This window comes from Pogoniulus pusillus, chromosome 6 (genome assembly GCF_015220805.1).
Source record: "Pogoniulus pusillus isolate bPogPus1 chromosome 6, bPogPus1.pri, whole genome shotgun sequence".
Lineage (NCBI taxonomy): Eukaryota > Metazoa > Chordata > Aves > Piciformes > Lybiidae > Pogoniulus > Pogoniulus pusillus.
Window position 1 is genome coordinate 12,151,060 of NC_087269.1, and position 15,641 is coordinate 12,166,700.

Genomic DNA, 15,641 nt, shown 5'->3' on the forward strand with positions numbered 1-15,641 from the left:
CACAGCCACAAACTGCCAGATTGAGTCTCTCTTTACTGCTTGGAAGGCAGAGCATTTATCAAGTGGAAAGCCATTGCCTGTAGTCAAACTGTGACTTACAGAGCTGCAAAAGCTATGTTCTCTGTGTTTTCTAGTAGCAAGTTTGTGACTGGGTAGGTTTAGGCTGGATATTGGGGAAAATTTTTTCACAGCAAAAGTGGTGAGGCATTGGAATGGGCTGCCCAGGGAGGTGGTTGAGTTACCAACCCTGGATATGTTTAAAATTCATTTGGATGTGGTGCTTGAGGATATGGCTTAGGGTGAACCTTGCAGAGTAGGGATATTGGTTAGACTTGGTGGTCCTAAGGATCTGTTCCAACCTGAGTGATTCTGTGATTCTGTCTTCCTATGATGCCAAAGGAAGTGGTAGCAAACTCAGTTTCATGGGGAGCTGTGCTATGTGATCACAGTAATTGGCCATCTCCAGAGCAGCAGACCACCTTGCTCACAGGAGAAGTCTGCCAGTGTTACTCAAGTGCATGTAGTATTCATATGATGGTCTTACCAGGTCATGGGGATTCAGTCCTCCACTTAATCCCAGCACTGAGTTATCAGCCATTACCATTTAAACTCCCACTTCCATGAAAATTTCACAATAAACAGAGCAGAATTTTCTTCTAATTTGGATACATTTAAGAAAAATTTTGCCATGAGAAAAGTAAAATTGAAGCTATGCATAACCCAGTCTTACTCAAAAAGGGAAGTGTATGTCTTTTCTCTAACCCTTGGATCTAAGCTCCATCTCATGTCATCTCATCTCATCATACTCTCCCTCTTCAGCACTGGTGACAGGCAGTTCACATCCTCACGTCTGTAATCATTGTGTCTCCTGAGCTTTCTACAACCTGGAATCACTGCAGCCTGGCTCTCAGTATTCACCCAAACAGCACAGCTTCAGGAGGTGTTCTTCCATACTGTACTATTCAATCTCACACTTCCACAAGTATGAAATGGGGGGAGATAGCCTTCTCCCATCCAGCTCCTTGAGTCCCAGAAAATCTCAAAACCAAGTAGTTTCTTATTCAGTTCCTGTCACTTTCTCTTCATCTCCAAAATCACCCTCAACTATCTGACAAATTTACAGCCATGTTCCACTCAGAAGCTGCCCTATAACCTTTTGCCAATCTCTGCTCTTTTACCACCCACTGCAAATCTTCCTTTGCACCACTACCATTACTTGTCACATCAGCACAAAACCCTCCATTTGTAACAATGATCACTCACACATAGCCTCTTTGTATTTTTCAAGTAGCCACAACAAGAGCAAGTTAGAGCTTCTCTGAAATCCATAGATTATTATGATTATTGAGGAATGAACATCCAAAATATATCAGATTCACCAGGAGACAAGTGATGAATGGACAGAGCAACTGTTTTTTTCCCAGACTGCATAGCTAATTTATAATAGGCAGGTATGGACTCCCAGCTCTTATGACTTGCAGTCTTATACACTTGTCCTAAGAATATGTTTCCTCTCTTGCATAGAAAAAACAAGTAGAATTCATATTACATTTGTATCAAGCCAACATACCTGGATGAAGATATATTCATCCTGAACAACAAGGGAGCTGATGTCAATGGATCGTGAAAATGGTCTACTCCTTTTGGTCTCCGAGCACTCTTGGATCCGACAGGTCAGATAGTGAGTGTCTGTAATGGGAGAAGATGTACACATGAGAACTACCCAGGTAGGAGCCTGATGTCTGCAAATGTCATTAGCAGCTCAAAAGAAAAGGAAATCCTAAACTTGTGTCCAATTACATAGATGCTATTGCATGCTCTACCTCCCACTTTTAAATTCTCCTACTCTCTGGAGTCAGGAATTCATCTAGCTTCCACACCCACTATTCCCTTTCTGCATTGTGCAAGCATCCCTTAGGAGATTGGAGTTCAAACCGTGAATGGAGGGTACAAATTGTAAATGCATCTGAAAACTGATGATGAGACCATACAGAGCAGAAGATGAAGATTCCAAAAGCCACCCAAGTAACATTATGATTTTGCTACTATGCTGAGAATTAGATCTTCATCCTCCTTGTGAAATATTCTATCCTTGATTACTGGTTTTAATTGTGATAGTAACACAGAAGGAGGACAAAAAAGCCCAGAACTCCACTCTTTTGCTGTGAAAATGACAAGTATTTATAATAAACTCAGACTAAGCCATGAAAATGCCGTGGACGTGAAATAGCATGAGTGGCTGGGGAGGTTCAAAAGTAGTCATATGCACTGCAAGAGGCATCAAATGCTTCTGTCTAGAGAGAAGATGAGAAGACCATCACACTAATAGGACACCTTTGTCAGCCACTGTCAATGCTTGAAAGAAGGTAAGGGACATGAGGAAGACATAAGGCAAAGGCAGACGAAAAGAAAGTTGCTCAGAGAGGCAGGAAGATATGTGCTCACCTCCAGCAAGTTGACAGGGGTTATAGAGGACTAAGTGCTGTTTCACTTGAGCTAGTAAAGTATCTCATGAAACAAAGCAATCAAGGTAATGTGTCTCTGGCTATATGTAATTTAAATATGCCATCTTTGCCTTGCAACTGCTCTTCTGAAAACTGCAAATTAGGGAAAAAATGAAAATACAATTAAGGTGACAGCTGCAGTGATAAAAGGGTCATATCTTTTACACTGTGGGATTTCCACTGGCTTCTTAGATTCATTCTCTTGTTCACTTTTCTGCAAAGGTTGAACATAGACCATCAGTGAAGAAAACTGAGTTTATAAGGGCTGGAGTGAGCCTGTTGCAATGATTTTAGGTCACAGCTGCACCTCTTAACAAGGATCTAGTTAAATGTAGCTCAAAAGGATAAAAGAGAAGTTTGAAAAGAGTAACTAGCCTAGGAAAGCTGCTTAGAGGATTCTCCATCTCATGAAACCTGCTCTTGTCCTTAGCCTGTGTCTTTACAGTGACAGCCAAACAAGGTTCAGTGAAAAGCACTGCAGGGCGCAACTCAAATCCTTTGATACTCAGCTAACTGCCTTCCCAGATTCAAAGACAAGATGCATAAACTGGTAGTTTCCCCTTCCATAGCCTCATCCTGCCAACAGACTCATAAGAATGCAAGTCAGAGACACTGATAAAAATAATATTTTTTTCATAAGATATTACCTTTCAAAAGTCACAGCTTACAACCGAGCTTTAATCTAATAAAAGTTCATGTCCTATTGCATGCCTGAAAGTGCATGTTTAAAGGCTGCAGCCCTGGCTCTGGGTTGATGCAGTGGGAATTCCAGATTAATAAGGGATACATGGCTGATTCAGAGCAGTTGCACAGATCTGGTGCAGTAATGAAAACAGTCCCACTGATGATGCTAAAGCAGCAGAAATTGTTGCTGATGCCAGCTCAGAGTATCTGGAGGTAATTAAAGTGTATGGTGAAAAATATCTGACCTAGAGATAGTGCCAAGCAACTGGACTATTGGACCTGTGCTTTCTTCCAGTACAAAATATCAGCAACAGTAGAGAGGTCATACCCTCAGATGGGGCAAATTAAGGTTCTTGATCAGCTAGCACACATGCACTTGCTTCAAAGCTGATATCTACCTCCTCAGTGTTGAATCTGAGACATCCTTGCAATGGATAAAAGCAACTTCTAAGAAAATAAGAGGGTCTTATACACTGCCATGCTACCCAAAGAGCCCTGACTTCTTCTTTGAGGTAGCACTAAAATTAGGCACGACAAGGAGGAGAGGTCAGGAGTCATATTTTTAGAAGCTTGTTCCCTCTGTTATATTTTCCCCACACAGTTGCCTAGATATTCTTATCCCTCCAAAAAGGGTGTAATTTGCTGCTGCTGAGTGACAGAATGGGAAGAGGAATAAAAACCTGTCACAAATAAATGCAAATAAATCACAAGTGTTGACATGACAACTAGCTTCCTGCCTATTGGGAAATGTGTCATTTCGAGTGTGTTACACCAGCAATCAAATATACTCAAAGCATGGCACCTGATTAATATTCACAGGAAAATGGTGGTGGAGAAGGGGGGAGGTTGGGGTTGCTCACTACCCTTTTTTCCATTTTATCTCCTTTTTGCTTATTTTCATATATTTTACAACACATGGCCTATAAAAAAAGGGGGACAAAAAAGACACAGAATACCCATCTTCAAACCTCTCTGCCCTTGGACAACAAAATAAGTTCAAGTTGCTTTTTTTTTTCTGTTGCCCTACAAAGAAATGAAAAAAAAAATCCTTTTAAAGTATGCTTTAAAAAATCAGGTTAAAAAGCAAAAACACTCAGCTCACGTTTGTTTGCAGGTGGAAGCAAGAAACAACCCCAAATCCATGCTCAGGCTTTTTGAAGGATATTATACCTTCATGAGCTATAGTCTCATTCAGAGAATAAGGATGATTAAGGGACTGGAGCACCGTCGTTTGAGGAAAGGCTAAGAGACCTGGGGCTGTTTAGTCTGCAGAGGAGATCTAATCAATGTCTATAAATATCTGAAGGTTGGGTGTCAGGAAGGAAGAGACAGAGACAGCCTCTTCTCAACTGCACTCTGTGATAGGACAAGGGGCAATGGATATAAACTACAGCACAGGAAGTTCCACCTCAACATGAGGAAGAACTTTTTTACTGTAAGCACTAGAACAGGCTTCCCCAGTAGAGGTTGTGGAGTCTCCTTCTGTGGAGACTTTCAAGTCCCATCTGTATGCATTCCTGTGTGGCTTGCATTAAATGCTATGGCCCTGCTCTAGCAGGGGAGTTGGACTCAAAGATCTCCAGAGGTCCCTTCCAACCCCTAACACCCTGTGATCACATCCTCCTGTATACAGTAAGTACAGAGCTTCTCAACAAAAAATGTCAATTAAGAGAAAAGGGAACATCCTAACTTCTAAGCTGTTATCTTCCTCTTTTCTGAACAGGGTTATTTTTTCAGCCCTGTTTTGCACTGCCACAATGACAAAAGGACTGCTGCCCAGAGAGGCAGGTGGCATGTGCCTTTAAAGCCTTGACTACCAGTCACTGGGAGATGTATCCCTAACAAAGGTCAGCTTCTATTTGGGAATTATTTCCAATTTGTGTATCATCTCATGCAACACAAATTAGAGGATTTGGGTGTCTTGGCTTGGAGCTTTGGGGTTTTGGTTTGGTTTTTTGTTGGGTGTTCCTTTTCCTTATGTTCCACTGCAAAAGAGCTGCCTATTTCTTAGCCTCAAAAACTTCTCTTGCTAATAAACCAACATCCAGTTACTTTCTTAGCCCATCTGTGAATGAGGCAACATGGGCACCAAGTGGCCTGGAGGCACAAACCCTTCCCACCAACTTCTCTCACTTAGGATTAGGGAATGGCTTTCTCAGATGTCCAGTCATTCTTCAGTGGAAGAGCTCAAACCACCTCCCCATTGCTAATTAACAGTGTATTTTTAACCTTTTTTTAGAAGTGACAGAATTGAAACAATTTCTTGACATTTTCAGTGATAAAATCATAGAACTGTAGAATGGTTTAGGTTGGAAGGGACCTCAAAGATCATCTATTTCCACCCCTCCACCATAGGAAGAGACACCTCCCACTAGAACAGGTCAAGCAAAGACTCATCCAATCTAGCCTTGAACACTTCCAGGAAGGGAGCATCCACAGCCTCCCCGGGCAACCTGTTCCAGTGTCCCACCACTCTCACTGGAAAGAACTTTTTCCTCACATCTAGTTTAAATCTTCCCTCTGCCAGTTTAGACCCATTACTCCTTACCCTATCATTACAAAACCTTGTAAATAGTCCCTCCTCAGCTTTCTTGTACACCCCCTCCAGATACTGGAAGGCCGCTACATGGTCTCCTCAAAGCCTTCTCTTCTCCAGGCTGAAGAGCCCCAGCTCTTGTAGCCTGTCCTCATAGCAGGACTGCTCCAGCCCTCTGATCATCTTCATGGCCCTCCTATGGACTCGCTCCAACAGTTTGACGTTCTTGTGCTGGGGGCTCCAGAACTTCACACAGTACTCCAGTTGGGATCTGACAAGAGCAGAGTAAATGAAGAGAATCACCTCCCTTGCCTTGCTGGCCACACTTCTCTTGATGCAGGCCAGCACACAGCTGCTGTCTGGACTGCATGTGCATGTTAAGGCTTTCATCAACCCAGACCCTCAGGTCTTTTTCCTCAGGGTTGCTCTTCAGCCATTCACCATCCAGCCTGGATTTGTGCTTGGGATTGCGCTGACCCAGACACAGGACCTTATACTTGACCTTGTTGCATTTCATGAGGTTTGTCTAGGCCCATCTCTCCAGCCTATCCAGCATCCCTTCTCTCTAGCAAGTTGACAATGAAATAAGACAGGGTGCTAAGTTTCTTCTTTGCCCATCAGACATTGCAGCCACATCAGAAAGCAGATGAAGAAGAGGCTCTCTCTGGTGAGTAATACCTAAATATGTGGTGTCTTATGAGACACAGAAACAGCAGACCTGTCACTACGCTGAAGGCTACAAAGGGTAGGCTTATGTGAATGTTACTGTGACTTAGGACAAGAGGAACTGGCTTCAAGTTACACCAGGAGAGGTTTAGATTGGGTATTAGAGGAAAATTCTTCACTGAAAGGGTTATCAAACACTGCAATAAGACTCCCCAGGGAAGTGGTATAATTGCCACCCCTGGAAGTGTTTTAAAGACACATAGGTGTGGTGCTAAGGGACATGGTTTAGCACCAGAGTTGGAGTTAGATAATGGTTAGACTTGATGATTTCAAAGGTTTTTTCCCCAACCAAAATGATTCTATGATTTATGGAGACATAAGACAGCAGAACCTGCCCCTTTCTGACAGCATTAACAAGGAAGCTATAAGGAGCCATGGGTGGGCCATCATGATTAATGGAGAGAAGGCCAGCTAATGGAAATAAGTTCCATTGGCAGATTGGCTCAGCTTAAGTCAAGTCCTGGTGTCAGGCAAGACTTAAAATCATAAACTGACAGTGAAGGTTACCATGGGAGATAGAGAAAAAATAGCTAGCCTTGACAACTCTTCCCCTGAAGGAAAAAAGGATCTAGAAATGTAGACAGGACTGTAAATTATTCCCCAGGAATTTGTTACCCTGTTCTATCTTTCTGGTTAGGTTTCCCTCCACCTTTTCCCCCTTTAATTAAAATACTGTTTACTGCATCTCTGAGTCAGGGGAAGATTATCTCACTAAACATCAGAAAGTTTAATGTATCCTTCCCAGGAGTGCTGGTGAGTGCTTGTGTCAGTGTATTTGTAATAATTCCCTTGCATCCAACCCTGTCCTTGCTGCTGCCTATTACACCCAGGCAGAAAGTACAATGCCCAAGGCCCCTACATGTTTTTATAATTTAAAATTGCAAGCCTAGATTATTATTCTGCACAACAGCTCTGCCAAGATGTCAAAAAAATGTGAAAAACTTCATCTGCTACAAAAGACAGGAAAAGCTTGAGATCAGATAGGCATAAGAATTAGCAGTAACTTGTAAATATTCAGGAAGACTAGGCAAGGAGGCAAGTTTTTTTCAGAGATCCTTACCTTTCCTAATGACTGGACAGGGAAAAATCATGGGCCAAAATGTATCGGAGGACACACAAGAGCTGTGGATAGAACCTTCACCTCCATGAGCTTATTCATAGCCCTGACTCATTAATGGATGAGTGAGATTCTAACAGGCCCTGCCATCTGTTCCTAGCCACAGAGAGTATTTTAGTCTCCAGTGTCTGCATGGGCATTAGATAGGTTCTTGAGTCCCATTACTGCCAAAAGGAAAGTAAAAAAGAAAATGAATTAAAAAAATCAAGTTCAGGAGTCTATTCCTAAATACCACTTCCCTTCTCCTCCCTTTTATTATTTCTTTAAATAAAAATCATGGAGGAAAATAAAAGAGGAAAGACAAATGCCCCTTCTAGAAGCATCACATACTGTTCAAGTGGCTAGGGACATTGAAGGGATGGATTCTTGTCCCTGAAATGAACTAAGCAATGGGAACACTCAAATCTATGTCTGTTAGCTCACAAAAGAAGCGTCTGAGCCACCAGACTGATCTAAGAGGCATTTAAAAAGCCTGCCCTGAAAAGGAAAACTTTCATCAGAAATTTTCTGATAAAGAGGAAATAACCTGCAGAGGCCCATTTTTCCAGCAGGTATAAGTGCCTCAGCCATTTCACTGAGAGCATGCAAGCCCATTTTGGTTATAGTCAACCAGGAGAACAGTTCAGCCTCCCACTCCTAAGTACACAGAGCTGCACCATTTCACACCAGGTAGGGCCATAGCTTTGAGGCAGTCGATGCTTTGTAACACAAACTAATACCATTTTAAGCATTAAAAAGCCTAATTGAAGGAATATGGTCTGTTTGTGCTGTGCTTGGCTGGAAGAGGATTCCACTTGGTGGGGTCTCTCAGCAGGACATGTCAGCAGGACCAGCAGAATCCACCAGGTCTTGTTTTTGCCTGCTGTCTGCTGGGACAACAGCTTGCAATGGCCCTGTTTTTGCTGACTCTCCTAATTATGTCTGACTTGCACTGAAATCCTCAACTGCCAATTTCAAAATGCTGAATTTATTCATTAAAACAAAGGCAAACAGCAAACCCTCAAGCAAACAAGACCTGAAGGAAGAGAGTTGTCTGCAAACTGGAGGCAAATCTTCCAAATGAACAGCTACATCCTCAACAAATCCAATATTCGAATAGCTGGGTGAGTAAGCTTAAACTTTGTTTGAAAATAGATTCCATCAGCAGTAGGCTTGCTTACTTGCTGCTTTTCATTTGCTTTTGCCCACTTCTCCCAGCATCTCTGCAATAGCACATACAACAGCAAAGGCACTGAAGAAGCCTCTCTGCCTTGCCCATCTACCTGCCAGACAGTTTTGCTTTTTCCACCTATTCAACAAAGAACTGTCACCCTCAAGCTTTTATTGCCTGGTTGTTTATTCAGCTGCCATCACTAAATAGCAGTGGGAGGCCAATGAGTGATTTTTAGAAGATCCACAGCCTGAGAGAAGCTTTCCTGATAGACAGGAGCTTGTTCACACAGCATCTGGCCTACACAGCACTTGACTAAAACAGAGAAAAGCAGAAAAAGTTTGCAACCAACAAAACCTAGGCGTTTTCCTCAGAAATCCTCTACAACCCCAGCCCTATGCTGCTTTTCTACTGTCCCTGTAGTGTAAAGAGGACACATGTCCCATTGATGTGTGGCACTGAGCTGGAATAAATCTGTCTCCTCCCCAGAAGCAGATGCATTACCATGCTGTAGTTCTTGGGAGAAGTATTTAAAACACTTTGGAGTGAGTGGTGGGAAAAGTTAACTTACTTCCAATATTTACTGTCCTTTTGCTGGAGTTTAAATCCTTTCTACTGCAAATGTGACTAGGTTAGTTTCAGTGAGGGGTTAAGAATAATTTTTTTTCCCCCTATTTCTTACTTCACATCCAGGCACCTTTTCAAGCTATGTCACATTTTGATATGGAGCACCTATTCATATATCATAAGTGAAAACTGAAAAATCCTTTCAACATGAGACAAAAGGTACCTGGGGCAGAGAAGTCTGACTGGAGATAACTTCTCAAATTCTCAGCTACAATCCAGTTCTGAACACCTCTGGAAATGCACAGGTCTACTGTTCAGTGCTAGTAGCCCTGGTCTTTATGATTCAGGTAAAACAATTAGAAAGGCTCTTCAGCCCAACAGATAGTGCTCCTGCCCAGCCGTAACAGAAACAAGATCTGAGGCCTCAGGATTTCCCCTCAGAGGCTAAGGATGAGAATGTGTCTAACATCAAACACCATGACCCATATCTTTCCTGTCAATTAAAATGTACATGGAGAGACAAATGTGTAAAGTGAGTTTCCCGTCCCACTCCATTCTTCAGTCAAAGATGGCCTTTTCAGCACTGGCTGCAGCACTCACATCCATCAGGTGTCTGGGCTTCCATGTGCACAAAGTCAGGCTCTTTGTCCAAACCACTCACTGACCTGGGAGGAAAGAGAGAGAGAGAAGAGAGCCAGTTAGATGAAAGGCTATAATCAGACTCACAGAGAGTGAAAACAAAAGCAGTTCAAGTCTACCGCTGACACACAGCATGTGTCTACCTCCTATGTCTCCTTTGTGTTCCTACACAGCCCGTTCTCAGCAGCCATGTACTAACCTTTAAGAGAGACACCCTCTTAGCTGCTAGTGAGTGAACCTGCCTACAAGACTACAGCGATCTTCTTGTGATGGCAAGGTAAGCTGGTTCCAACATCTAATAAAAGCAGAGATGTGTTTTGATGCTGAAGGAAAGACAAGAGCACAGCAGCCTTCTGGCTACAGACAGCAAATCAAAAATTACTTTTACTTGGCTAAAGAGCGAATGAGAGACTGAGTTTAGTTTCTTCATTTCCTCCTGATTTGCTAGACAATTTTGATATTATTTACCTGCTTCCCCATCTTCAAAGAAAACCAGTGATGCACATATGTATTGTAAAGTTCCAATTACAAAATGAGGAGAAAACATTCATTATTCACCTCATGACCTTATGCCATAGTCTTTGATAATCATGGAACAAGGCATGATGAGTTTCTTGAATCTCAGTAGGTGCAACTCAAGCACCTCAAGTCAAATTTTCCTGTGTGTTCTTACTTTATTCCCTAAGACAGTTATGTAAGGTAAACCACAAAGATAACTTTTCCTCTAGCAGAGGGAAAGTCAAGTCCAGAGCAGAAATGTTATTATTAGTGTCCTGTCTGATAAGAATGACTGGGAGATGAACATCTAGTTCTAGCAATGGCTGACAGGGGAAAAAGAAATAATCTATACATGTCCACGTGATTTATGCATCTCCTGAGTTAACCAAAGAGTTAGATTAAAAAGGGACAGCGACAAAAATCAGTTTCTAATTTGGTGGAAGCTGAATTTGATACAGTAGACTGTAAATAATAGATTCACTCCGAGCCAGCCAACATTCACAATTCCCTAATGTTCTGAAACACTTTTATCACAATCTTTCACTGCTTTCATCCTTGGGGCATCCACAGCTAAAACATTAAAGAGAAGAAAAAAAGAAAAGAAAGAAAGGGGGGGAAAAAGTACTGATGCTCTGATATATTTTTGTGGATGCCAAAAAAACACAGTGACTGAAGCAATGACAAACATACAAATGCACCAGAGTTCGGCTACGATCAGTCAGTGCTTCAAATGCCAAAACAACTAGATTATGACCCACTGTGTAGGTGACTAAAACTGGCACTGGTTGTTAACTAGAGCACCTCATCAATAGCAACTCTGTCCACAACACACTGGGAATTGTGGCCAGAAAACCTCAACACAACAAAACAAAGCCATACAGGCAGAGCTTTCATCATTCTACTCCCAATGAGAAATAGTCCGCTCTTTAATCGCTACCATCAGTTTCAGGGTGAGTCCACAAGAAAGAAGGTGCAGTCTTTTATCAGTAAGGATGCCAGAACGGGGCCTGTGTAGCTGTGCCTGTGTAATTATCAGGGTCAGATCTTCCAAATATCTGGACACAGTTAAAAGTGACAGTAGGACAAATAGCAATTCCTTAAATTGACAGTGAAACACATTATGGTGTGCAGCATCATTATTTCCTAGTATATATAGAGAAAGGGCACACATCTTTCTAGTCCATAGCAATCCCCAGAATCACAGAATGTTAGAGGTTGGAAGAAAATTCAAAAGATCATGGAGTCCAATCCCTTGCCAGGGCAAGATCACTTAAAGGAGGTCATACAGGAATGTGTCCAGGCAGGTTCTGAATATCTCCAGAGGCAGTGACTCCACAACCTCTCTGGTCAGCCTGTTCCAGTGCTCTGTCACCCTCACAATGATGTTTTTTTCCTGATGTTCACACGGACCCTTCTGTGCTCCAGCTTGCACTCATTGTCCCTTGTCCTATTGTTGGGCATTTCTGATAAGAGCCTGGCTCTATCCTCCCACCACTCATCCTTCACATCTTCATAAACATGAATGAGGTCCCCCCTCAGTCTCCGCTTCTCCAAGCTAATGAGACCCTGCTCTCTAAGCCTTTCCTCATAAGGAAGATGTTCCACTCCTTTAATCATCTTTGTGGCTCTGCAATGGACTCTTTCAAGCAGTTCCCTGAGGTCTTCTTGAACCAAAGGGCCCAGAACTGGACACAATATTCCAGATGTGGCCTCATCAGGGCAGAGTGGGAAGGGAGGAGAACCTCTCTCAACCTATTAAGCACCCTCTTTCTAATACTCCCCAGGATATCATTGGCCTTCTTTGCCTGTAAGTAGCCCTAAATGTTGTTAAATTCATCATTATGTCCCTTGTCTCTGAAATGCCAATACAGACATGGGTCCATGCTTCCTAACATTATCTCTCTATCACAACTTTATTAAAGGAAACAGTTTAGGTACAGATAGACAAACATGATAGGGACCCGCCCCACAGCCCTTCCCAACAATCTTCCTATTTCAATCTAGTCTTCATCCTGGAGTTTGCATTCTTTCAGGCCAGATATCAGACTTCTAGCCACAGCAATTTGCTGTGTCTCAGCACCACAATGCCAGGCTCCCTCACCTGCTCCCCTTGACACCTCCTGGGTGTCTCCCATCCAGACAGATGGGGCACTGTGCCTTTTCCAGCAGAAATGAGGTAAACCTATTCCTGGACTAGGTAATAAGAGACATCAGTTTGCTACAGCACTATTAATTTCAAAAGGGAATATAATTAGAAGGAAACTAAGTATTGCCAAACAAAATCCAAAATACTCATTACCACTGTGCATTTGCATATACAAGCTCGTGGATCTACTCATAATGCTTATTAAGTGAGCACTAGGGGATGACAGGAGTCTCCTGAAACATGGCATTCTAGCCTGAAGTTCCTTCTCAGTGCCATATACTTGTTTCCCTAATTATTTTTGACAACGCTGATAGTTCCTTCCAGAACAATGATAATGAAGAAACAGACCAGCATACAGCACTCCTCTACTTGCTGAATACTGTACTTCAAGCAGGAAAGCTTACAAAGCAATCTCCTGCAACCCAAAAGCAAGGCAAGCTCCTGTTACCTGCCTGCAGATAACAAGTCTATAAAGTGATGCATTGGTCATTCTTCCTTCCCCCAAACAAAGACACTGTCTTGTATCAAAGACTTTGACCACAAAACAAATCCCCAATCAACACTGTTTCTTCATTCCTTGCCTCACATTTGTTCCCCCTAGCAAAGAACACAGCTTTGCTGTGCAGAGCCCTCACTCTTCAATCCAAGTATTTTCAGTAATGGTCTCTCATCATGTGTCTGGAGAAGCTTTTCCTGAAGAACACAAAAAAGTCAGGCAGTGGAAAGAACAAGATGTGAACGCAGGTCCTGGAGCATAAGCTACAAGAATGCACCAACAGACTGTAAAGCTATTCCTTTATCCTGTCTAGTAATTTTTTTTGGTCTTGAGAACTCACTACAACTTCTCTAGTCCGGCAATACAAAAGTGGCAACAAAACAAGAAGAAACAACTTCACAGCTTTATGTTTCCTCATGCATTACCTCTCTGAGGAACATAAGGAAGACCTCCCCTATAAAGACAGGCTGAAAGAATTGGAGCACTTCAGCCTGGAGAAGAAAAGGCTCTGTGGGGACCTTTCATTTCAATATCTGAAGGGAACCTACGGGAAGGCTGGGGAAGGACTTTTTAGAAGGGTGTGGAGTGACAAGGGGCAAGGGACAAGAGTTTTATACTGGAGCAGAATAGATTCAGGTTAGACATAAGGAAGAAGTTCTTCGCAATGGGAGTGATAAAATAATGGAACAAAACAGGTTGCCTAGGGATGTGGCTGAGACCTTGTCCCTAGAGACATTCAAGATCAGATCAATGTGGCCCTGGGCAGCCTGATCTAGCTGGAGATGACTGCAGAGGTATTGGACAAGATGACCCTTGGGGCTTCCTTCCAACCCAATGCACTGTGAATCTGTACTGCTCAAAACTACTTGAGCAGTTAAAGTATCACAGTATCATCAGGGTTGGAAGAGACCTCACAGATCATCAAGTCCAACCCTTTACCACAGAGCTCAAGGCTAGACCATGGCACCAAGTGCCATGTCCAACCTTGCCTTGAACTGCCCCAGGGACGGCGACTCCACCACCTCCCTGGGCAGCCCATTCCAGTATGATGAGGAAAGAGGTCAGTATCACTTAATTTACCACTTCCTTGCATACCCTCTACAATCAAGTGTAGCCCACAGAATGGGGTGACTGGGAAGGGGTTTCATGACTCTCTGCTTGGCTAACAGCTCTATTTCACAGGCTTACAATGAAAAAAAAGAAAACATTTACTAATACTCAGAAGCCTAAGCTCAGTTTGAAAACAATTTTCCTGCCACATGGTCACACCTCAGGCTCCATGCCCAGCTCAGCTCTTGTGTTTTATATGAGCACAAACTCCAGAGAGCCATGGGGGAGGAAAAAAAGGCGCTCTTGCTGTGAGAAATCATGCTAAATCAACATCTTCCACAATCCCTATTCATTTATCACCACTCAGATGAAAAAATGATGAAAGGATGCAGGCAGAAGTGACAGAAAAGGTCATTTTTTTTCCCTGCTGACATGTTCCCTGACTGCTGCAAAGGCAGTTTGTGAAATGTGGAGCCTGCAGCCACTATTGCAGCCAGCACAGCATCACTGGCCACTCAAGAATTCAAATTACCTCCAAACCCCATTAGGAAAAAAGCAATGGTTACTTTTTCTCTGTCTTCTGCTGCTGGTTTTCAGGTTTTGTTCATCTGGTTGCTCTTGATTTTTACAAGATACTCCTTTATTTTTAGAAGAAGATTGTGTGTTCCTCAAAACTGAGGGTGAATCCTGGCAGGATCTTTACCTCTATCTTGAAGGAAGAGCATTATGCATGGATTCACATTTACTCAACTGCTCTGTTAATAGTTCTCAAACTGGGAGTGAGTGCAAACAAAAAGGGCAGGGAAAACACTGTTCTATATTGTAAGTAGGTATTGCTGAAGTGTGTCCATGAGACAGTATATAGTTCAACACTAAAAATGTAAGCATACTAAAAAAAAAATAGAAAGGAAAAAGGAAATACACAGACTTTCTGGGTTACTTGCCTACTGCACACCTTAGCTCAGAGTTTCCAACCAGCTCTACTGCCTTTCCATGGAATAAATAATTTTTATGCTATTTTCTACCCATTTTCTACTCATCAAGGACAGCATTGACATTGTTACTCTAACATCTTAGATCAAAAATGATGAGCAATTTAGACTGTCTACTGTTGATCCTTGCTTCCTAAACCTTGAATAGAGAATAAATGGGAGGTGAAAATGGGTATCTCTGAATAAAAGCAACTTTTGTGTTAAGGATTTACAGCAAGGTAAAAATTCTAGTCTCAGGGATCAGCCTTTCAACTTTGGCCTGGAAGTTCCTAGATAGAGATTTTTTGCCAGGGGTGTGTCTATTTTCTGACCAATCAATATGGCATTCACCAGCTCTGGCTTCAAATATGGTTTCAAAACTTTTAAAACAGATTGAGATTTCTCCAAGACTTAGAAACTGATTTTTGCAGGATGGATTGTTAGGCTGAAAACAATTGTCATTCCTCACATAAAGGAATGGAAGAAACTGCTTATCAGGATGTTCTACAGCAGGTAAGGAGTAGAAATGGGAAAGAACAACAACATTTATTGTGCAT

The 15,641-nt window shown here is 42.4% G+C and overlaps 1 protein-coding gene across 1 annotated transcript in view; it reads right to left on the reverse strand.

Moving 5' to 3' along the window:
* Positions 1–15,641, reverse strand: part of SORCS3 (sortilin related VPS10 domain containing receptor 3) — a 354,871-nt gene that overhangs the window by 97,721 nt on the left and 241,509 nt on the right. Inside the window, exons 6-7 of the mRNA XM_064144433.1 lie at positions 9,885–9,949; positions 1,571–1,689 (exon numbers count right to left, since the gene is read on the reverse strand). Coding sequence (XP_064000503.1) covers positions 1,571–1,689; positions 9,885–9,949 — 184 coding nt within the window. The remainder of the gene's footprint in view (positions 1–1,570; positions 1,690–9,884; positions 9,950–15,641) is intronic.